Source organism: Paroedura picta, chromosome 8 (genome assembly GCF_049243985.1).
Source record: "Paroedura picta isolate Pp20150507F chromosome 8, Ppicta_v3.0, whole genome shotgun sequence".
NCBI lineage: Eukaryota > Metazoa > Chordata > Lepidosauria > Squamata > Gekkonidae > Paroedura > Paroedura picta.
Window position 1 is genome coordinate 39090072 of NC_135376.1, and position 23958 is coordinate 39114029.

At 44.8% G+C, this 23958-nt stretch overlaps 2 protein-coding genes across 3 annotated transcripts in view; one reads left to right on the forward strand and one right to left on the reverse strand.

Moving 5' to 3' along the window:
* Nucleotides 1-2998: 2998 nt before the first annotated feature.
* On the forward strand, nt 2999-7048 carry LRRC3 (leucine rich repeat containing 3). Of its 2 annotated transcripts, none has more exons than XM_077349158.1 (2): nt 2999-3375; nt 5118-7048. In XM_077349158.1, exon 2 carries the CDS (start codon nt 5313-5315, stop codon nt 6096-6098), a length of 786 nt encoding a protein of 261 aa, XP_077205273.1. In that variant the 5' UTR covers nt 2999-3375; nt 5118-5312; the 3' UTR covers nt 6099-7048. The 2 variants fall into 2 exon arrangements, with proteins under 2 accessions (XP_077205273.1, XP_077205274.1); XM_077349159.1 differs by lacking the exon at nt 2999-3375 and adding an exon at nt 3418-3738.
* A 6258-nt stretch (nt 7049-13306) lies between these two features.
* The window catches only part of TSPEAR (thrombospondin type laminin G domain and EAR repeats), a 49437-nt gene continuing 38785 nt past the window's right edge, over nt 13307-23958 (reverse strand). Inside the window, exons 8-12 of the mRNA XM_077349156.1 lie at nt 21091-21277; nt 19036-19265; nt 17280-17467; nt 16881-16982; nt 13307-13460 (exon numbers count right to left, since the gene is read on the reverse strand). Of these exons, the coding sequence (XP_077205271.1) occupies nt 13307-13460; nt 16881-16982; nt 17280-17467; nt 19036-19265; nt 21091-21277 (861 nt within the window). The remainder of the gene's footprint in view (nt 13461-16880; nt 16983-17279; nt 17468-19035; nt 19266-21090; nt 21278-23958) is intronic.

A 23958-nucleotide genomic window follows, 5' to 3' on the forward strand; every position in this document is an offset into this window, starting at 1 on the left:
AGGGACAATTAGGAAACTGCACTTCCAACTTAGTTCCACTTAATTAACATTTTTTTTCTAGCTAGTGCCCACCATCTGTAAAGTTGATGTGTTGATTAATCTCAATAGTCTTGTGTTAATTATAAATGGTGTTGGTCTGATCCATAAAATTAATGAAGAAGAAGAAGAGTTGGTTCTTATATGCCGCTTTTCCCTACCCGAAGGAGGCTCAAAGCGGCTTACAGTCGTCTTCCCATTCCTCTCCCCACAACAGACACCCTGTGGGGTGGGTGAGGCTGAGAGAACCCTGATATCACTGCTTGGACAGAACAGTTTTATCAGTGCCGTTACGAGCCCAAGGTCACCCAGCTGGTTGCATGTGGAGAAGCGCAAAATCGAACCTGGCATGCCAGATTAGAAGTCAGCACTCCTAACTACTACACCAAACTGGCTGTCTTCTTATGTATTTATGAGTTCTTATGTTTACTTAAAATGCTGCCACTGAACTTTTCAAGCTTTTGCATTTATTGACCATGCTCCTACACATTGTCTTCCTGGTGCTTAATTTAGTATTTGGCTTTCTACCCTCTCATATTTTAGTCTGATGGTACTAATGTTAATGGCTATGCTGCTGCCACTCAAGAAGAAAAGCCTGCTCTCCTTGCCCCCCCTTGTTAATCTGCTGATGCCTGAGATTCCATTGGTGTTGCTGTTGTTATTTATTGATGAGGTAATCATGTAATAAGCTATGCATTCTTAGTACAACTGAAGCCAGCTCATCTTTAAGGATTTATTTCTGTCTGTTTAGCAGCAGCAAAGCAATTTGTTTGCAGATATTTATACCTGATCTTAGTTTTCAGCATAAATGTTCCAGAAGTCTGAGATGAATTTCAGAAGTTGTGGGAAATGTGGAATTTACAGAGAAGTTTTTAATACAGCTGTATTTATAAATTCTGCCAGAGTACAAGGCAAAATTCAACTTTTTGATGCATCAACATCTGTGCCTTTGAAGCTTAGGCTTCTAAGCCCAACTGAGATATGAAATTTTGCTCACGTGATGTATTCCTACCATCCTTCTGAGCCACATTCATGCGGAGAGCCACATTCATCCCACTACAGACATACCCATGGTCTCCCAGAAGTGATTTCCATCATTTAAGAGCTACATTTTCAGCGACTGCAGGCATGGAATTTTATGCATGGTCAATATCAGATCACATGTTATGCTCTCTGGGTGGTTTGAGTTAATTGTGCAAAGAAAACTGTCTAATGTCAGAATATGCCACACATTCCCAGAACTCTTCTTAGAAATGGGGGGCCATTGTTTATAAGTAGTACCTTTGTTCTTTCTAATGAGCTAAAAATACCAATTGCTATAGCTTGTAAGGCTAGGAAATAAGATCCTAAGGCCTAACTGAAGGAACCCTTGTTCTGACAGTGAGGCTCAGACACATTGACAGCACAATGAGGTCCATCACTGCTGCTCCCCAAGCCCTGACTATGATAAAGCTTCTTGCTTGCTTTTTAATCTTAGATCCATCCCATTCTCTCCAAAGAAGCTGCTTTCACTAGAGCCCAGATGGGTTGTTCTATAGCAGCCATGCCCATAAGGACAGTTACCTAATTTAGGGAAGGTGTACGTTTTCTGAGATCTGAGATCTAGTATCATAATGGCCTGTCAGTGCAGTCACTGCCTTCTACTCAGAGAACCTGAATTATGCCTTTAAGGGGACAGCAAATTCATCTGAACACTTCATCCAAGAGCCAGGGCTGGAATTCCTCCCTGCCTTTTGTTTTCATAAAGGAGTGTTTAGATCCTTTATCCATTCCACCTTACCCACTCCCAACTGCAGCCAACACAGGAGAAGAAAATACACTAGAAATCTCACATCAGATGTACCAAGAGACAGAGACAGTCTGTGCTCCTTAGGTGCTTCTCCTTGAGCCAGTTCCCAGCCCTGCCTCTTCCAAACTTTCTTCCTTTCCTCTTGCACAGCTGTCTGTGTGACCTTTTCTCTGCAGAGGGAGGAATGACTCATTCTCCAAGCTCTGATGGGTATCTCATTCAAGAGCAATCAGGGGGACATCTCTAAACAATTAGCTCCCATTCAGGAAACAGCCACCACCATTAAGGAGCATCAGCAATTTGCCTGGCAGTCGAAATGAGCAAGAATCCAGCCTTGAAGGTGCTTTGGGATTCTTGCTCTTTTCTACTGCTGCAGATAGTCTAACACAGCTACCCATCTTAATTTCCCGACAATAACCCCAGAGGGGTAGCTGTTGCAGCAAGAAAATGAGCAAGAGTGCATAAGTATGTGTGGGTGTATATACCAGCACCAGCTTTTGTGGACTGGAGCCCATTTCTTCTGTGCAAAACGATGCCCTGGGCCATAATCCACCAAACTTTACTGCAGATATTATGGGGGGAGGGAGCTAGTCTTCCACTAGGGTCCTCTTTACGTTCTTTGACAAAGACCTTCACCCTCTCCCCCAAGAGATGCCCCTTTAGTTCAAACCAGTGATTGTGGCATCTCACAGTAATCCGCCAGTAAGCTCACAGTAAGCATTTTCCAGTACAACTTATGCCAAATATGTGTAAGTCCCTAGGGCTGACAAGGGAGGATCACGTCACACACAAAAGGGGTGGTGGTGTTTATAATGCATCCTGCAGTGAACAGCGCCACTATGTCTTAGGGCATCCATGTGCCTCACCCAGCATGTGCACAGACAGGCGTTTCCCCTGCAAAGATGAGGGTATTTCGCCGCCGGGAGAGGCTTGCTGCAAACATCGCCAGTCTGTTTGTGTTCCCGAAAGCGCAAGCCGAGGCTCTGCTCTGTAATTAACGCGACTCAGCCACAAATAGCAATTAAACTCCCACCGTCTCCGGAGCGCCACAAAGCCACCCTGCCACCCTGCCGGCAGAGCGCCCTGCTCCACAGCTGGGAATGAGGACGCAAATGGAACGCAGCGGTGTGTGTGTGTGTGTGTGTGTGTGTGTGTGTGTCGTCTCCCACGAAAACGCACAGCCCCCCGAGCAGGCTTGAGCTTGAAGCCGACTCTTCCCAGGCGGGCTGAGCGGAGCCTGTGAGCGAGCTGCCCCTTTAAAAGAAAAAAAAATCCTAGGCTGCTCTGCCAGGATGCCAGTGACAAGCCGATGCTATCCAATTACAGCCCCCAGTCACCATGAATGGCTCGGTGTGCGGCTGACAGGAAGGCAAGAGGTCGGCAGCAACAAGTGCTGTGCGCAGCCCGCCAGTCCCTGCTCTTGCCGCCGCCGCCGCCGCCGCCGCCCTGGACCGCCCCGTGCTCCGGGAAGGGTGTGGCGGAGCGGCAGCCTTGCGGCGGAAGAAACTTGGGGCAGGCAAGCCAATGGGATCCGGTCGCCCTCGGCTCAGGTCAGGCGCCTTCCTTGTCGGGCTGGGGAAAAGGGAAGGGGAAGGGAATCGCGCCGGGGGCGCCCAAGGAGGAGGCCCCGGGAGTGCCGCCGCGCTGCTCCCGCCACTGCAGGACATGGGCCGGGGAGAACTGGGCGAGGCGAAGGACGGCGGGGCTGCCGCCAGGCTCCTTCTCCCTCCGGGGGTGGGATCCCATGCCGCGGCTTTCGCGGCTTGGCTCTCGGAGGGGGTGGCCGCCCTGCCGGCGGGATTATGACTCAGGCCCCTGGAAGAGTGGCGGGGAAGGCGGCCGGCGCCGCGGGGCATGTCACGGGGCGACGGGGGACCGGCAGCCCCAATAGGAACGGCGACAAATGCGGGCAGGTTGGCCGGCCGGAGGGCTCGCGGGAGGCAAGGGAGGGCGGCAGGGGGGATCTCCCCGGGGAGGGCACGGCGCCACACCGGCGCCCCGGATTTTGCAATCCAAAATTGCTGACTTCAGCTCATAAGAGCAAATGCAGACTTCAGCCTCAAACCGATCTAATGTTCCTTTCCCCCCAAAGCCTCTGGGAGTTATAGTCTTGTAGGGGAGGCAAGGGATCTCCAACAGAAGGCTTAGCACCTTGAGTGGACTACAATCCCCAGGATTCTCTGGAAGAAGCCATAATAACAGACATAGGGTATAAAATCGATTGTGTTGTCTGATAAATACAGTAAAAGCTGCAAGTGTAAAATGTTGCATAGATGGTTCATAATCACGTATCTTCAATAAGAGGTGAAATAGGTAATATGACGAGAATTTAAACTGGATTTAAACTCTCACCTCTCCCTTGCACACCTGAGGGTCTAGCTATGTATTGTGGAGGGATGTGCAGTCAAGTTGCAGCTGATTTATGCGACCCCATAGAGTTTGCAAGGCAAGAGACATTCACAGATGGTCTGGCTCTGCGTAGCAACCCTGGGCTTTCTTAGTGAGTTTGAACCAGGGCTGACCCTGCTTAGCTTCCAAGATCTGACAAAATCAAGCTAGCCTGGACCTTGCAGGTCAAGGCAACACTTTGTTACTGGTAACCAAAAACTGCTTTGAGAGGTTTTGGTTTAAAGCATAGAAACAGCAGAGAGAGACAGTGACCAACTGTTTTCCTGCCTATTTTTCTCCATCCATAAATGGCCGTCTCCCAAATTGTTTCTTCTCTCCATGTTTGCTTTCAGAACTCTGGAATTCCCTAGGGACAAATCACCTTGGAAGGGCAATTGGAAGCAGAGAAGCACAGGCTGAAAAAGAATTAAGAATCCCCATCCCTCCCCACTACTCTTTTGTCACTCTTACAGCAGGACATGTTCACAAATCCTGTATTTTCCCCATAGCATTATGTCTCCCCGCCTACTGACTCCTTCCAATGAATGTTCCTATTGATTTTAAACTCCCACCCCATCACTGGACTTTGAGGCTAGGAAGAACTGGCAGGTGCCTGATGGGGCTGAGCAACCCTCACCCTCACAGGCCAATTGTCCCAGCAAGTGCTGCTCCTACACAGGCATTATTTGGAAAACAGCCTTTGGCTGAGTAGACACACTTCTGTTCCAAGCCCCCTTCTTACACACACCCCAAGTGGATCTCTCATTTTTAAAAACAATGCTGTCTGGGGTTTGCTGCATGTATTTGCATGTTATGTTTAGCTGGGGCCTCAAACACTGTACAAATTCGCTGCCCTGTGACGAAATATGTTTTAAAAAGTTATTCATCTTGTCTGCCCCTATAGGGGTTGCCTGCCCTCCTTTCTCTGTTCTGAATGACAAGAGGAATAACTGGATGGCTGGGGCACACCTGAACCAAATGCAGACCAATCCCCAGCTGCCTGAAGGAAGTACTGTGAGAATTGTCAGTGCAAAAGATCACTAGAAAGACTAACGTTCTTCACCATAGCAGCCATGCTGGACTGCACACTGCTGCTTGGATGAACAGCATGTTTCTGGCAGCCAGGGCATTTAGGCCTGCACCGTTGTTGTGGTCTCAAGTTCTCTTCAGTCTCCTCTTCTGCGCCCTTTCCTGCGGTTGTATGTCCTGCCCCCAGCAGTGTCAGTGCACCAACTACTCAGGAGAAACAGCTGTCCTGTGCAGTGCTAGCAACCTGGAAGAAATTCCAAAGGATATTCCCAAAGACACCATGTTCTTGAAGCTGGATGCTAATAAGATCACCGCAGTCCCAAACAGCACCTTCAGGCACCTGGCCCACTTACAAGAGATAGACCTCTCTAAAAATGCCATTGAGAAGATAGATTCTGCAGCATTCAAGGGAGTGGCTGATGGCCTGAGATTGCTTGATCTCTCTGGCAACCACATTCAGAGAATCCCAAAGGAAGCCTTGGTCAACTTAAATGCCATGATTCGCCTTTCCAACAACCCTTGGCACTGTGAATGTACTTTGCAGGAGGTCTTGTGGGAAGTGAAGCTGGATCCTGAATCGGTCAATGAGATCACCTGCCAAACATCTGTGCAAGAAGAGTACGCTGGGAAACCTCTCCTCCATATCCTTGATTCAGGCATCAACTTTTGCAACATGCACCAGAAAACCACTGATGTGGCTATGTTCGTTACAATGTTCAGCTGGTTTACCTTGGTAATCAGTTATGTAGTGTACTATGTTCGCCACAACCAAGAGGACACAAAGAAGCATCTGGAATACCTGAAATCTCTTCCCAGCACACGGGTTCCTAAAGAAACCATCAGCACTATCCTGTAGTCAAAAAAGCAGATTCTTGGCTGGGCATCCAGTTTCTAAAGGAGAGAATGTTGGTTTAGGGTATAAAACTTTATTTAATATTAATTCTGCAGGAGGTTTGGGTTTTTTAAAGGGGATTCAATTAATGAAAAAATGTTTCTGTCCTAAACATAGTAAGAATTCCAAACCAAGGTTTACCATGTTCTCAGTAACATTCCCAGCAGTGGGGTCTTATAGTAGAAATTAGAGGTTTGTTAAGGGTGCTGCTATACAGGAGAACATTGATGTACCCCACAGGTGTCAACTGAGGATTCATACAGTGGGAGAGAACTAAAAGCTCCACAGCAGACCCACCTGACCAGAATCATGACAGAGATGGTCATGGTATCACAAGAAGCCTATATGTGATTGATAACTGTTTAATAGATTTTACCATAAGATCCCGAAAAGAAAAAAAATTACTCCTCAGGAGTTTTTGGAACTACACAAAGTCCTGCCTCCAAATTTGTAATTTTTTGTCAAGCATGCACACATAGATTGATGACATTTAACAAAGTATATTATGCTTCTCTTGGGCATACTTACAGCTGCAACTGGAGCCCATAGCTCTGTACAGTTTCCTTGGTTGTTATTGCAACTGTCGGTAAAATGGGTACAAAGCAGCACCAGAGAGGACAACTGGGGAACATTTATGTGAACCATCTTGAAAGGGAGGAAGCATGAGTAGATGGAAAGTGCTTGTCTCTTAAATATGCATCGTACAGCAAACCCCATTCCTCGAGAACTGAGCAAGACTGAAATACAGATTGTACATATAAACAAGATATTATGGCAGCATCCAAAACCCGAGCATTACCGACCAATTAAAATCCCAAGTGGCAATTCCCTTCAGGGGCTGAAAATAATTTCTAAAATAAATGTCCTTTGATGAAAAAATAAAGTTGAAGCAAAATTCTAGATTGTTCTTAAAACGATTGTAGATGTTCATAGATCCTTGTGTAATAGTCCCCTAGCTTACAATTTTCCATCCTTCAGTGATCTTTGTGAAAAGTGGATGTGGCACAAGCAAGGATAGTTCAATGTCAGAAGAAGAGGATCACCTGAAAGGCCTTTTCCAGACAAGCAGCTTATAGTGTAGCACCTGCACATTTGGTGATTAATTAGTTGTGAGAGTTCCAGGTGTCTTCCCTGAAAATTGCACCTGGGTTGTGGGAATTATATTGTGTTTGTGGCACTCAAACTGTTATATTTTCTTACAGGAAAAATGCAATTCCGTCAGTCAGGTCACACATTGTTATTGTGAAGGCTGTAGAATGTGGCTGCATTTCTCAGGGACCTATTAGTTAGTGTCTGTGTCATCACTAGGGACTAGTTATCTATACAAATTCATTTATCATCTTGTGGACTGAAAAAAAAAGTGGTTGTGCACATGTCTGCCAACAATATTAAAATCTATTGCTTCAGCAATAGATTGGCCAGGTCTGGGTTGGAAAAAGCCTGGAGACTTTGGGGTGGAGCCTGCAGAGGGCAGGGTTTGGGAAGGGAGGGACCTCAATGGGCTATAATGCCATACAGTCAATGGCCAAGTTCTCCAGGTGTTCTGATCTCTGTTGCCTGGGGATGAACTGTAATTCTGGGGTATCCTCAGATCCTACCTTGAGACTGGCATCCCAATTAAGCTCAAAAGTAGAAAATCTGACCCTGTTTTGCTGGAATTTTGTTGTATTTCCCTACTGGACATAAATTGCCTCACAGTACAAAGCCAGCACAACTAAGATGATAGCAATTCTACTCCCATGTCAGTAAGGAAGGCTACTTGTATTCATTATATTCGTTTGAGATACATTTTCTGGATGGTGTGCTGCAGTGGCAGCACTAAGAATAATATTTGCGTGTTTTGCTGTCCACAAAGCTGGTCATAAAGATTGTAAGGCATGACTACTGAAGCTTAAATCAGATGTTCTTTGCAAATCAAGCATTTTCCAGCAGTGAATTGTACTCCGTGGCCCTGGGAGTGACCAGAAATACAGCCTTTATCTTATTTTAGGCAGAAGATCAATGTGCAACTCATTACCAAGGAGGAACAATTGGCAAGTTTTGCTCGGAGACTTTTGCTCTGCATTTCATTATCTCTGTTTCCTTGGCAACAGATACCTACAGTAACATTTAGTGACAGGTTGGGCCTTCTTCACATATTACAAGTTCTAACAGGGTTTTTAATTTAGTGTGCACCTAAAATTTTAAATGTGACAATCTGGCATGCTGTTCTGTAATGCATGAAATATCAATGAGTGCACAAAGTCTAGTAGAATCTGGAGAAGAATATTCCAGGGCAAATAAAAACCTGGGGGGGGGGACTTTGATAGAGTGGAAGAAAGAGAAGAGGAACATGGCAAAAAGGAGAAGACTTCTCTGCCTTTGTACCCATACCCATTGCTCTTATCTATGTGGTTCTGAAGACAGCTGCTGCTTCCTTTCTACTTGAGCAGACAGGTTCCAGTAGATGTTCCTGGATGACGTTCCATGGAGACAACATAAAATACAGTTAATCCAAGCTTGAACCACAAAGTGCCTGATCTGAGTAGAGCAGCTTTGGTGGACTTCTTATAAAGGACTGAGCTTAAGAGGAGTCATGTGAGTAGTTCCCCTCCCCTTTCTGGTCATCCCTTAACCTTTAATAGTCCTCTTTACAGCTTAAATATTATCTTCATACAGCTTTAGCTGTATTCATATTTGGCTAAGGGCTAAGTGGGCGGAGAATGGGCGGGGCCAGTTTGTGTGAGGGGCCAATCAGAAGGCACAAAGCATCTTCTGAATTGGTCCCTCACCAGGACAGACAGCAGTTCTAGCCAATCGGGTGAGGGCACAATCTAGGCCCTCACCAGGACAGGCCAGAAAGACTTCTAGGCCCTCACTAGGACAGGCCAGAAAGCGACGGGGAAACGGCAGGACACCGTGAGTAAAGACGGAGGCCTTGGGCCTAGAAGCACACGGGGCCTCAAAGAGGCTGTGCCACCGCTGGGGGGGAGGGCCTTCCCCTCGGGCCTAGAAGCACACGGGACGGGAGGCCTTTCAAAGCCCATTCTCACGAACGGGCTTTGAATCTACTATATTTTATTTATATATATATACTAGTAAAAAAGCCCATTGTATTCCAAATACAATGGGCCCTAGCAGGGGGGTGGAGAGCGAGGGACTGGCGAGGGCAGGGTGAGGAAAGGTAGCTTACCGGTGAGAGGGCTGTAGCGACGTCGGGCAGCTCCTTCGCGGCGGGCAGCTCCTTGGGTGGCTCCTTCTCGGCGGGCAGCTCCTTTGCGGTGGGCAGCTCCTTCGGCGGGCGGCTCCCGGGCGCGTTCTTCTTGCCGGCGGCCATCTTTTTTTAGAGGCCGGGGACTCCCTGGGCGGCGGCGGGCGCGGCCGGCGGGCGCTGCCCGCGGGTGTGGCCGGCGGGCGCGGCCCGATCCGCGGGTGCGGCCGGCGGGCGCGGCCGGCGGGCGCGGCCGGCGGGCGCGGCCCGATCCGCGGGCGCGGCCGGCGGGCGCGGCCCGATCCGCGGGCGCGGCCGGCGGGCGCGGCCCGACGCGCGGGCGCGGCCGGCGGGCGCGGCCCGATCCGCGGGCGCGGCTCGCGGGCGCGGGCCGATGCGTGGGTGCGGCCCCCGCGGGGGCGGCCCCCACGGGCGCGGGCCGATGCCCTGCCGGTCCCCAGCCTAATAAAGGTTGGGGACCACTGGCTTAGAGGTTCTTAGAGGCTGGCTGGCTTGGAGCAACTGCGAGCTGCGCTACGCGCGGCTCGCAGTTGCTCCGGCAAGGAATCGGAGGGACCAATCGGCAGGCGCTTCGCGCCTGCCGATTGGTCCCTCCGATAGTCTGTCATGAGGAAGGGGCCAATCGGCACCCTTCCTCATCCCGGACACAGCCCGCCTTCCAAGGGCTTACTGGTTTATTTAGTCCGTGGCGCCCGCGGCGCCACGGGCGGTGTAAAGATATATATATATATATATATATATATATATATATATATATATATATATATATATATATATATATATACACACATATACATACATACATACATACATACACACATATACCGAGAGAGAGAGAGAGCGCATATATGCCCTCAGGCATACAGCCAGTTCTTCCTTCCTTTAGACCCTAGGCTGGAGAAAATCAAGCAGTAAACTCTTCAATGGATGCTGCCTCAGATACAGACATTAAGACAGCCCTACCTCTGTTTTTGGCTTCCTTTTTACTGAACTCCATGTTGGGGCAGTATAGGAATGGTATGACAAAACAGTTGTGGGGGGTGGCAGATGAAACTAAGTTACCATCATGATTTCAAATTAATTAGCCATCCCTATCCCTACTCTGTAATATTGAAATGGTATTTGATGTATGCTACAAGTCATCTTTGTACCACTTGCCAGGAAACCCACTATGACTAATAGTAGCTATCGGTAATTATCCCTTCCGTCCCCATACCCAGCATCACACATCTTCTTACAGAAGGATCCCCCTAGCAACTATAATAGCATATTTCGGTTCATCAAAACAGCTACCCCTTTATCTTAGACCTTTCAGACTTCTGGCTATGATGTCTCCTTTGGGCTCTGGACTGCCAGCATTAATGTGTGGCAGATACCATGACAACATTCCCCTTGTCAAGGCAAAAGGCAGCAGAAGAACTGAACTGTGTGAGATACCTTAAGTGTTGTTTCTATGTGTGCAAGATGGCTGAAATAGACGTCCCTGTAGTCTCAGTCTTAATTACAGATAAGTATTACAAAACTGGTGGGCATTTTAATCATTTTAAGGGTCAGCTACATTTGACTGTATGTGAAACTGACTGACAAACTATCATTAGAGGGTAAGACAAAAGAAGCAAACGAAAAAACTGGCAGTGAACACTAAATCATTTGGTTTGGTTTTACATGCAACTGGTACTCTCCTCAGAGGGTTATGGGGGGTGAGTTGGAACAAGCACAAATGAATGGCAGTGAAGGAAGAACACACTGGATGGAGTTGGCTATGAAACAACTGGTGGATTACCCCCAGAGTCTTAGAAAAAGAGCAAGTCTATCAGGGAAAAGGGATTCATTATTTTCTCCTTAATTGACTGAAACAGATTGTTCATCTTTGCAGAATTACTAAGCACACTGTGCCTTTTTACAGCATCTAAAACTTAAGAGCAGTACAATTCACTGATGTGTCAAAATTTCAGGGCAAAAGAATTCAGTGCATTGAGGTGGATGGGGGCAATACCTAAGCAAATTAGAACTGTCAAGAACAACGCATTGCGGTACAAACAGCAGACCAAGTTTAGGGAACGCTTTGTTTTCAAGTGAAATATTACGAACATGCCTACCTGCAAAGCAGCAGCCTAAATAAAATTAGAAATCTACAAAATTGGACCGTCTCTCAAGCACACACTAAAATGTTTGGTTCAGTATTCACCTATCTAAATGCTTCCCTTCCAAATTTTGCTACTGGGGGGTGGGTTGTTATTGTTTTTAAAATCTAACTTGGATAACCAACAACATTATGTGAATCTAGGGAGTTTGGGCAATTACCACTGCATTTGTCCATTCACTTTATCTGGGCTTGTGCTCAGTTGCATTGTGAAACAAACCCCAAAACAGAACATTCCCTTGATCAGAACTGAACATCTGGAACTGTGCCAGTCACTCTTATCAGGGAGTACTTCGGATACCAGAGATATTACACAGATAATAAATCATTTCACCTCCACATAAGAAATATGGTAGTCAATGTTAATTTATACAATGGAAACATATCATTTATAGACAGTGATTGAAACTCTTTATAACAACAACAAATAGAGGCTACATCGACACTACAAGAGGCCTTGGGAGTTATTCACAGACTAACATGAAAACAAGGACAAAGAGAGCACCAAGAACAGGAAGGAGGCTTTTATGCAAAAGTCATAGCTCCTTTCTCATGTCACGAAGTACCTGTGGGTGGGCAGCTAGTTGTGAGTTCTTGCATTGTGCAGGGGGTTAGACTAGATGACCCTGAAGGTTCCTTCCAACTCTGTGATCCTGTGAGTCTACCAACGTGTGCAATTCATAACTCCAGTTTCCCTTAATTGAAGCATAAAGTATTTAAATATTGACTTCCCATTCTTTCATGTTATGTTGAAAACCTAGAAGCCTCAAGCACAGACCACACATACTTTGTACAGGAAGGATCTTCTCTTTATCTCACTGACCTGATAAAATGCTGGGGTAAGCTCCCCAAGTATTCCTTACTTCTGACTAGAATACTCATGGGATGTGTGACCAGTTCTTTGGATAGGGTCTCATAATGGACTGCTATATGCAAATAGGTTAGAGTCTATCAACATGGTGTGCGCTCGTTCTTTTTCCCATGAAGGGACAAGTAGCAGTTGGAGGAATCTATGCACTTATGAACTGGAAGGGGTCAGTACAAATATTAATATTTGTTGTATACTTCTTAAATTGTTGATTGATAACCAGAGGCATAAAGGTACACAACTTGACATAGGGGTGTGAATTATATCAGCGGCTTCATATCATCTAGAACAGCTGTCCCCAATCCCTGGTCTGGTGACCAGTACCGGTCCATTGCTCCTCCTCGTCCTCCTCCCCGGCTGCTGCCTTGGGGGCTACTCTGCCGCCGGCCCACCTTTGGTGCTCTCCGGCGCTCATCATGGCTGGGGCTCCCCCTTGGTGTGGCACTGAGCACTTGCTGCTGGCAGCGCCCCCCAGTGGGCAATGGGAAGTCAGAGGCACCAGCAGGAAAGCAAGTGGAGCAGGGGCTCAGGCGGCGATGTCCCTTGCCAAAAGACTACCCCCCCCCCCCCGGGCCTCAGTAAAATTGTCAAGCGTTGACAGGACCCCGGTGATAAAAAGGTTGGGGACCACTGATCTAGAATATGTGATAGGGCCCATGGAGTGTGTGTGTGAGTAAGACTGAGGGACAGAGGAGAGAATTTAGGTTGTAGTGTTCAGTGGTACCATTGGGCAGGTCAAATTTGTTTTTAGACCATTTCTGGAATAGGACAGTCAAAATGGAGGACTAAAACCTCAATGGCAAAAGCATTTATCCTGTGGCATTACTAAAATCCACTGTACTGACCCCAAGATACAGCATTCTGGATTCTAGCCCTGAGACACCACAGTAGTTCCTTACAAGTCCAGGCTTACTCCTTGTTTGCACCAAATGAAATAATCTATTTACAGGTCAAAGGGTTTTCAGCTTCAGCACCCTGGAGAGTGGTTCTTTTGCGCTGGAATACATCAGGTAAGAGCCACCTGTAGTGTTGAAGGCTTCCCAGTCTCTGCAGCCAAATGTTGGAAGATGGTGAACTGCTACAAACCCTTCATATCCTTGCCATCTGCAGTGGAAAGAAAAATAGTTGTTCTATGCCCAAGAGCTCCAACCTAAAAGAATCTGATTCTGTTCCCTCTACCATCTGCAAATGGTTATCTCTCTTATCTAAAGAAACTGACAGGAGAAATCATTAGCCTAGAAAACTTCTAATTTTCTCCATCACTGAAATTAGACACACTGCTCACACCTGCTGTACACATGACAAGGTACCTAACCCAAGGTTCCTAAGTAAACTTAGTTATGAAAGAAGAGGACAGGTTCTCCTATGAAATAAAAATCATTTAAATGATAGGAAGCAAAGAGCAGGAATAAATGGACAATTCTCACACTGGAGGGAAGTAATCAATAAAGATCAGTATCGGGGCCAACACTATTAATTTATGTATAAATGATTTTGGAAGGAGGGATTAGCGGAGTGGCCATATTTGCAGATTACACAAAATTATTCAGGATGGTGAAAACCAAGGCTGGCTGTGAAGAGCTCCAAGAGGATCTTCACAAATTGGGTGAGTGGGTGACTACATGACAAATGAGTGCAGTGATGGCAAGTATAAGGTGATGTATTTGGACCCCCCAAAAAATCCCAACCACTTATAGACTAATGAGATCAAAACTTGCTGAGACTGAGAGGGGATAAGATCTTGGTGAAAATGTCAGCTCACGGTGCTGCAGCAGTGAAAAAGGCAAACTCGATGTTAGGGATTATTAGGAAAGGGATTGAACATAAACTGACTGATCTGATCATGCTCCTGAATAGATCAATGGTGTGGCCTCATTTGGAATACTGTGTACAGTTCAGGTCACCATATCTCAAAAAGGACATCAGAGAGCTAGAAAAAAATACAGAAGAGGGCAACCAAGATGATTAGGTGTTTAGAGCACCTTCCCTATAAGGAAAGTCTGAAGAGTATGGGACTTTTCCATTTAGAAAACAGATGATTAACGAGAGACATGATAGAGGATTATAAAATCGTGCATGGGGTGGAGAAAGCTGACAAAGTGAAATTTCTGTCCCAATATACTAAACCTTGAGGGTATCCAATGAAGCTGATGAGCAGTAGATTCAGGACAGACAACAGGAAATACTTCCTTATGCAATGAGTGATAATAATGTAGAATTTGCTACCGGAAAATGTAGAGATAGTGACAGGAATAGATGGCTTTAAAGGGGGATTAGACAGATTCATGGAGAATAGGTCTATCTGTGGCTACTGGCCATGGTAACTGAAGGGAACCTTCATGTTCAGAGACAGTAAACCTCTGATTCCCAAAGCCAGGAAGCAACATCAGGGGAAAATCTTGACCTCTGTGGTCTGTGGCTGGCCCTCCAGAGGAATTGGTTGGACACTGTGAGATAGGATGGTGGACTGAATGAACCACTGTTCTGGCCAAGCAGGGCTGGTCTTATGCTGAGAAAGACAGCACTCTGACTACATACCAAAGCATTTCCTCAGAACAGCCCTCCTTTCCACATCATAAGGAGTTTAGTACCATAGGGAAACTGTTCTGCCGCTAACCAAGTTAGGTAGAAATAAGTAGTCCATCCCTTAGTCCCATCACTGGGAGGCAAAAACTAAGCAGTGCAGCAATCTGTTTGATATGGGAAATGTAGAATGAGAATAAGAAAGGAATTCTCTTGTACATAATAGCATGATGAAGCAAAGCAGGCAACATTTTGTACTTGGATGAGGGAGCTCTTAGCCATAAATCTCAATGAATGGCCTCAGGCATGGCACGCTTGTGTTGTGGGATAAAAACAGAACAACTCGGTGTTTGTTGCGCTATGCTCTTTGAAAAGAGACATGATAAGTGATTTTAAACAAATCTGACAGTGCATATGTGCAACTGTCAGAACAATGTAGCATTTACCCTGTCAGAGAAATCAGCAACCATGCTCATTAACATGTTTGGTGGAAAGTAATAATGCCTTAATGTAACCCTCAGCTGCTCTTTGAGAACAGCTGATCAATACAATTTCCAATTTTCTGTCTGGGACTATGCATCCACAACTGTGATAGATGAACTGGGTAGAGCCTACATGTGTAGCAGCTCTCTCTCACTCTGTGGGTCTTCATGCACTTTGGGGATCTGTGTGTAGAAATTTGCAGTGGGATAATAGAGTCAAGGACCCAGTGATAGAGGACTGCTATCGCTTGGCAGTATACACATTTCACTTTAGGTTCATTTCCTACCTGTCTTTTGATTAAGGTTCATATTGCTAGCCCTCAAAACAAATTATATATAGCAGCCTCTCCATGAAAATGTGCATTATGTTACCAAGAAAGAAAACAGCATTGGTCCAGTCTGGTCCCAAAAGATTGGAGAAGATCCAAGAGATCTGCTTTTTGTTTAAGGGGGAAGAGAAATTCAGCGTCTTTGTTAGCTTAGCTTGGAAAACACTGCAGATTTTTTTTAATGGATGTTTTCCTAGAGCTAAATGGATTATTAGCCATCATTATGACTTTGTTAAAAACATGTTATAAGAAAGTTGGTTTACTTTGCTGATTTTAGCAAGGCTCTGAGCTGAAACTGAAATGACATCCTCCTGGAAAAGCTTAAGAAAGTTGGGATGAAGGGAGGGGGACAAAATATGTAGCTAGGTGACTATAACCAAAACAGTTATATCTACTGGTATTCTACAGAGTCGCTCCTGGATTCAGAACTTCCAGATATCTTACAGTTTGTTCACACATATTGTGTCATCCTTGAGTTCTTACACTTGATTTCTTAAAACTGATTGTGTGAACAAATTCCATGAAACCACTATGTTTAAAGTGATATGAAGATATGAGAAAGTTCCATCCTATACAAACTAGACCTCAATTTTGACATGCAGAAAGAGTTAACATATAACATTCATAGATCATACAAAAGTGATAGGCATTTGTCAGGAATTATTCAAGAACAGAAAATCTTAATCTCATTATAAATGTCCCACTGTATCCTTTCCAGTGTTCCAGTCCCTTCTAGTATCTTACGATTACATCATTCGGCATCCAGCGACAGAATCAACTGATTCTCATCACACGTTTTCTTCCTTATATTGGTTATTACCACTGGATAACCCAATAGGACCTATTCTGCCTTTTGTATAGTAACAGTAGTCATATGGGTTGGATCTTACTGAGATTTTTTAAGACAGTTTTTACTGATCCCTCACCCTGCAGCAGCCCAAAATGTTACTCTGTGTGTGTGTGTGTGGGGGGGGGGGGGGCTGGGGATGGGATTCCCCTAGGAAGAACTTGGAGGAATCCAAATATCTTGCAAGGGCAGGGGGGACTGGCAAAAAATGCCCCTATTTTGTGTCTTTGGAAATCTACATGGGATCCAAATAATCTCTCTAATTCTCATTCACTGTTGAAAAGACCCAATTATGAATTAACATAAGACAAAGGAAAGTTCTGCTTGTGACTTCTTATCTTACCTGTAGATAATACTGTTTACAGAGAAGGTTACACCATCAAAGGAATTTGCTACTACCAAAAAGTAATCTTCTCCCACTGAAAAGAACTCCCAGTCCAGAGCACTGCAATAGAAACCAGCCAAACAAGAAGAGATTGCAGAATCACCAATGAATATATCCTGTTTTCATTTCATATTTACAATGCAAAAGTCTTGCTTTTCAAAATAAAGGGTAATTTAATTTTCAGAGAAGTGAATGTATTTGTCTTTGTATATGTACTACTGGCAAAACCATTTTTTAAAAAATCTAGAATTTCACTTAAAAACTGAAAAAGATTCAGAACATTCCTGAAGGCAAAAATTATTCATTTATCTTTCAGCATAACACAATCCCAGTGTGAGCAACATACAAAAGAGGCACCTGTAAGTAAGAATATCCTGGAACTTGACAAACATCTGTGCAGTCACATTAAGCTCATAGATGGAGGAATTGATGGCATAGTAGTTGTTCGGAGCAACAGTTCCACTGTCATAGCTGTGACTGTTTGCCACAGCAAGGAAGACTCTGTCTTGGATGCGAAATACTTCCCAGTCAGCAGCACCAAAAGTCTAAAGGAGGCAGGGGAAATTATCATCAGAACATGGGTGGCAAGGGTAGAAATAGAGGAGCCTTATAGACTACTTGTGCCTGCAATTCAGAGAAGAAAATTAGTGTACACACACACACACACACAAAACAAATAGCTCAAGTATAAGTTTCCATTATCAGCTTGTGTGTGTTAGACCATAGTATCCCCATAACTCTTCAGCCTGTGCCTCCATCACTGAGAAAGCTGACATTGCCAACACTAATACCACAAATCATAATGACTGGAATCCACTGAAAGAACTGTTAAGAAGATGGCAACTGCCTTTGATATGCTCTCTGATTTATGCACCCTGTTCCCAGGTAATGCTAGGACATTATCCTCCTGAGTCATCATTAAAGATTAGCTTCTCACCATCCCGTCCTCAGCTACCAGACCAATGAGCTAACGTCATCTCCAAAGTTGTGCAGAAAAAAACAAGTTCCCACCATACTCATTCGGCTACATGTTCACATGTAGACAGACTTGAATGTTGCACGTGTACCCTGAGTTTAGGGTTGTGCCAAGGCTAATGGCTGGGCATGACATTAAGTTCCTCTCTGCTTCTTCTTCTTCTTCTTTTTTTTGACTCATATACCCAGAGCTTGTATTTTGCCTCCTATGCTGCTCTCCGCTTGGGGCAGGTGGCCCAGTTGTGCTGCACAAAGTGGCTATGTGGGTCATTTTGGCAGAGACCCAGCCCTGCAGACTCTATTGAGGAATACAAGTAGCAAATATATCCTGAATGGAAAATTCTCATAGATTTTTCATGAGAATTCCTTGAGCTCAGTTCTAGATCCCTTCTGGATTTTGCCTGAGCAATTCATATGCATTAACATTTTCCAAGGGATTTCTTTGAGCAAAGAGAAAAAATATGGCCAGTTCCTTGTTTTTGTTGGCCAAGCTTCAGCAAATAGCAGCCTGGACTAAGGACTCCTGGCAATTCATTCTGTACTGTTTACCTCAGCCACTCAAGTTCGTGCCACTGTTTCTCGGGAACCCATGGATGGTGAGTTTCCTATCTCCCTGTAAGAGGAACAGGTGCCTGTCTTACTCCTCTTCACATGCATATGCCAGAGCCAGGGGGCTGACTGAAAAGAGAACTACAGAACAGCTAGAAATGGTACCGGGGTTGTGTTGCCATGGCAACAGGAATATACTCTCACATGACTACCAGCATTTCCTGCTAGGAAAGATGCACTGGCCTGGTTGTCAGGGTGACCAAAATGCATATCGGTAGCACTACAGAAATGTGGAATCCCCAAAGCACCTGTGGGAGGAGCCAAATAATTCATCCTGGCCCTGCTGATCTTTTCTGCACATGTAGACTGGGGGTATGCTATTACATCTCACACAAATTTACTTGAGGGGGCAATACCCTTTTTTGCCTGTAGCAGCATCCAGTATAGATTTGTACAGAGAAGGTAACTGCTCCCCATGTGCCATCTTTCTGTACAAGTCATACACACCGTGGATACAAACTGACTGTTTGAAATATACTGTCCAAGCACTTAGGCAAAAGTACTAGTTTCCCTGTTCACAGCACCTTACCAAGATTGACTGGAAGAGCTGGAAGGCCCCACTGAGCCAAATGTAGATATGAGAGTAAATTCTGGTAGATGTTCCATTAAATGTGTTGGCCACCACAAGGAATGCATAAGGCCCAATGGTGAAAAATTCCCAGTCATAGGCTCCTGAGGTAGGGATGGTCTGGTTGGTTTCAAAAAGTCCTGTTCGGGAGTTCCACCTATATATTACACTGTCTATATTGTGGTTATCTCCTGTGGAGGAATAAGAAGAGAAGAGCATGTATGAAAATGGCACAGAAATATGGAAAGGAACAGAAGAGAGGAAGACACTTAGGCAAGAAGAATGAATTTCACTGAATATTTGGGTTTTGTCTGGCCATGACACGTCAATGTCTACTGATATGTTTATGGAAACCAAACCCTGATTTTTATATGATAAAGAAAAATTAGAAAACGCTAACAATTCATTTAATCCGAGAAGATTTCACCAAAAGAAAACATAAAGTAACAGGTTCTAAAACAAATTGCAGTTTTTTGTAGTTCCTTTAGTTCCTTCCTGCATTCAACCTATGCTCAATTTACTGCAAACTGATTCATGGAAACTGGCTAAGCATTTTGAAATTACAAAACTTTTGACATTAAAATGATTCAAAAACAAATATATAGATCACAAATGTCCCAAATGTATAGATCACAAATAATCACTATGAGTAGTATATTAGAATAACAAACAATTCTGATCAGCACAACAATAGGTTTCAATTATTTCACCCCCCAGAAAAGATCAAGAACTAAAGCTCATTATGAATATAACCAAAAGCTACTGTAAGAATTAAAACAATCTGCTTTTACATCACATTTACATCACCTTTTTGTTCACAGTGAAGTCAAAAAACAAGAAATGAATGTCTGTGCTAAAAGACTCCACTTGGTGGCAGCATATGGTAATTCTATCGACTCAGATTGCCCATAAATCCAATATCTAAAAATAATTGATTACAAATCCTGAAGACATTTTAGGAGGCTTCATTTCTATTCGAATTAACATGTATTTCAGATGCTTTGGAGGAATGTTTTGTTATTTGAGTGTAAATGGCTGCAATCTATACACCACGACAGTTGCTTAGCATCTTAGTTGCTTGTCCAAATCAGAGAATCGACTGCTTGTTCTCATAGCTTGGACTGACATGCAGAGGATACGTCACCTGTTAGCAAACTTTTAAAATACCGAACCACACAGTGAGCACCCTGCAGGTGTAAATTTGAAGTCAGGTGTGAAATAAAGAAAGGTACCCAATGCTTAGTGAATATGATCCAATGTAAATATATTCACCCATTTCTTTACATCTCATGAATATACTAACATAAAGTTGACCCACTTGCACACTTCTGCAGGCAACCTGCACAGACGTTTTGAACAGCAGGTGTGCATGTCTTGTTCTTCCAACAAAATAGCATATTTGTTCAGCAAAATGTTGGCTAATGTTGGCTAGAGTGTCCCCTGCAGTGTCTCTTCTTGTTAGAGTTACTTCCAGGAGGAGGGCTGAATGTGCACATGCCGTCAAGAAACATGACTGTAAATTACTCATCTTGCAGGCATTTTAATTGTTTCAGAAAGCCTGTACAAGTGCATTTAAAATTGTCTTTCTGATTTTCACCCATGAATATATGCTCCACCTGTGGGACTGAAAAGTGCTTTTAAGTGGTATATGCAAATCCAGTCTACATCCTCTCTCATGGAAGCTCCATGGCTTTAGGGCTGCCACTGGGGAGAAGGCAGGACTCAGGTGCTTTTTTATCAGGTGGATGATACCTTGAGTTCTTTATAAACAGAGAAAAGCAAGATATAAATTCAACAAATACTAGGCAGGGATACATTCAACAAGGGAAGATTTTTCTCATCTTGGCATCTCCATGCCAGAAGTTGCACCTATTCAATTTCTGCCTAACATGAAACAACTAAAGGTCTTTGTCAGGAAAGAAAGATGGCAAACCAGATGGTTGAAATTGCCCAGTGATAAATAACAGGGATTTCATACATGCTTCTTAGCATTCCTGCACATTAGTACCTAAATACCTTTTCTATGATTAGCCACTGCTAGGAAGGCCTCTCCATCAATGACAAATGCCTCCCAGTCTCTAGCACCAAATGTTGAGATCCTCTGGTACATGACAAATTTCTCTTTTCTGTGGTTCCACTTGTAAATTACCGAGAGTTCCTGGCCATTTTCATTCTTTTCAAAATTAGCCACTGCGAGGAAAATCTGAAAAACAGGAACAGCTCAGATGTTCTTCTCCCAGAAAACTATCAAGAAAAGCACATCTTCAACATTGGGCTCATCTTCAACAAAATGTGAACTTGCTGTAACAACCTAACAAGGGACACCAGGCAAGTCAGCATCAGCATCAGGTAAGTCAAAGTTCATATCTATGGTATCGTCAGAAGATGGTCCTTCTTACTCTTCCTCACCCTCCCCATTTCAAGCACAATCACGGCAACAAATAAAACTTCCAGCCTTTAGCAAACAAACTTCAAAGGGAGATTGCAGAATGAAAGAACAGACTTTAAATTCATCTGGAAGTTTAAGACTATCTCAGTAGGCCTTCTAACCATCAATAGAAGGAGAATAGGGCTCTCCCTTACCTCCCCACTGCAACTTCAAGACCCTCCCCACCAAAAACAAAAACAAAAACTGTTCCTGCCAGTTGGAGGGTTCTTAAGAGTAGAGTGGGAAACACGGGGGAGGAGGGGATGCAGCTTGAACGGAAACCAACAGAAATTGTCCCTCTTCCCTCTGGTGTGAGCTTCTCCACGTGTGAGGCAATTATTCACATGTGGGGGGGAGGAAGCGATATTTTGTACTTTCTCCAGCATTCAATTCTGTCCCCAAGGGCTCTCTAATTGCCTTCCAGATCACTTGGGGCAGGGAGGCCACACAGGGATGGGGGACAGAGAAAGAGAGCGAGGTCTCAAATTTTGCTGTTGTAAACAGTTATTGTTTTTACTTTACATAAAGGTGAGCATTGCATAAGAACGCCACTGTAATGTTTGCATTTAATTGACTCTGTTTTTTTCAGTTTTATCAAAGTTTTTATCACAATGAAGTTCTTAAGACTATGATGCACAGGACTCTTTTTTTAATTTGAGGTACAAAAGAGAGGCAGGAAGACATGGAATGGAAAGACTGCCAATGCCAGAGGAAGGCTGCTTTCATGCATATTTGAGAACAGCCAGCAAATATAAGGCTTCTACCTCATAGGCCTGTCCTTTGTGGTTACTGCTAGTTTCACTGCCATGTCAGTGCAACAGAAGAGCCAACTAACAGACCTGGTAGCTTACCATCAACATAAAAAAAGCATAAATAGAGTAATGCCTGTGGGGTTGCCCCATTAACTGTTGTCCTACTGCATCCGCCATGGGCAGGAGCAGAGGGGTGGCAGCCTCAGGCTACAAGTCCCCCCCCCCCCAACATGTTCTTGTAGAGCTGCTGCTGCTATTGTGGTACAGCTGCAGGAAAGAGTGAATAGGAGTGACCCTCACAGACTCCTCTGTGCTGCAGCAGGCAGCAAGGGTGGGCATTGTGGATGCAGGTGGGGGTGCCTGGGGGTGCCAGTGGGCCTCCTGTACATGCAGCAGGCCCCACCAGTCATGGGTCACAGTCCCTGTGGATCCTTCCTGTGTCCCTCCCTCCATCAAGTGGTGCCCAGTGGGTACTTTTCCAGCATTAATGTATAAGATATATTGGGAAATAGTTCTATTAACTTTCCAACATGATTCTTGTGATTCTGATGTTCTGGAGCCAGACACCAGCAAAAACAGAGGAAGAAGGTTAAGGTGCAGAAAGACAAACATCACCCACTCATGTAGTTTTCATACTTCAAAGATGTCTAACAAGACTCACAAGCTGTTGAACATCTGCAAGAGGAACTCAAACCACTAATAAGCAACTGGCTTTCTTCAGCCAGTCAGAGAATGCATCCTGTTGCCAACAGCAAAACACTGATGCCTGGCAACGTCCCTGCATATTTCATGTTTTCCGCACATTAGCCTAGTCTTGTAGTTAATGAGTTTCTAAGGGAAGATGGAGTGAGTGAAAATGGTCTCTCTGATCTGGAGTAGTTTCTTCCTCCAACCAGAAATAGTCAAGAGACATACATCCCCTTCAAAGTCTGCCATCATCTCATAGGCTTTGAATCAAGTTCTATCTGATTTGGCACGAGTCTTCTTCCACCATCAGCGCTCAAGATGTCTTCCAACTCTCTTAAGCTCCCTTGGCTCTCAGTAAACTAAAGAACTAAGGCTCTGTTTGTGGCGGGGATACCAAGGAGCAAATGTCAATTGCTCCTAAAGAGCCTTTGGTTCCATGGCCCCATTAAGGCAACCAAAGCCTCAATGTAAGTATTGAATCATATGCAAGACATGTTCTTTTCCAAGGGATATTATAAGGGAAGGTGGGGTATTGTACACTTCCATACAAATTACCTACTTTTGTACACATAGCCCTTATTGGAGGTGAATCATCGTTGCAAGTAAATAAGACCATTTTTTAGCACCCCCCCCCCCCATATGCCCAGCCTCAGGAGCCAAGCACTGCTACGGTCTATCACTCACTCTTTATTTCTTCTCTTCCTCCATCCTTTCTTTGAAGCTCTCAAGGAGGCACACCAGACTCACCCCTCCACCACCCCATCCCCAACAACAACAACAACCCTGTGAGGTGGGCCAGGCTGAGTGACCTGCCCTGTGTAATCCAGGTGACAGATTCCTGGCTCAGGAAGAGGGGGGATCTGAACCAGGCTCTTCCAGACCCCATCTCCATACTTGCAAAAAATCAGATCGGTCAGGAGAGGGAGCTTCATGCTACAAGTCTGTGTGCAGAGCATTTGGAAGCCTGATTGGTGAGGATTGAAAGTGGCAGAATCATGACAGAAGGGGAGACTGAGA

What these genes read in the sequence shown, in the direction of transcription:
- LRRC3 (XM_077349158.1), top strand. Translation starts at nt 5,313, where the DNA reads ATGAACAGCATGTTTCTGGCAGCCAGGGCATTTAGGCCTGCACCGTTG.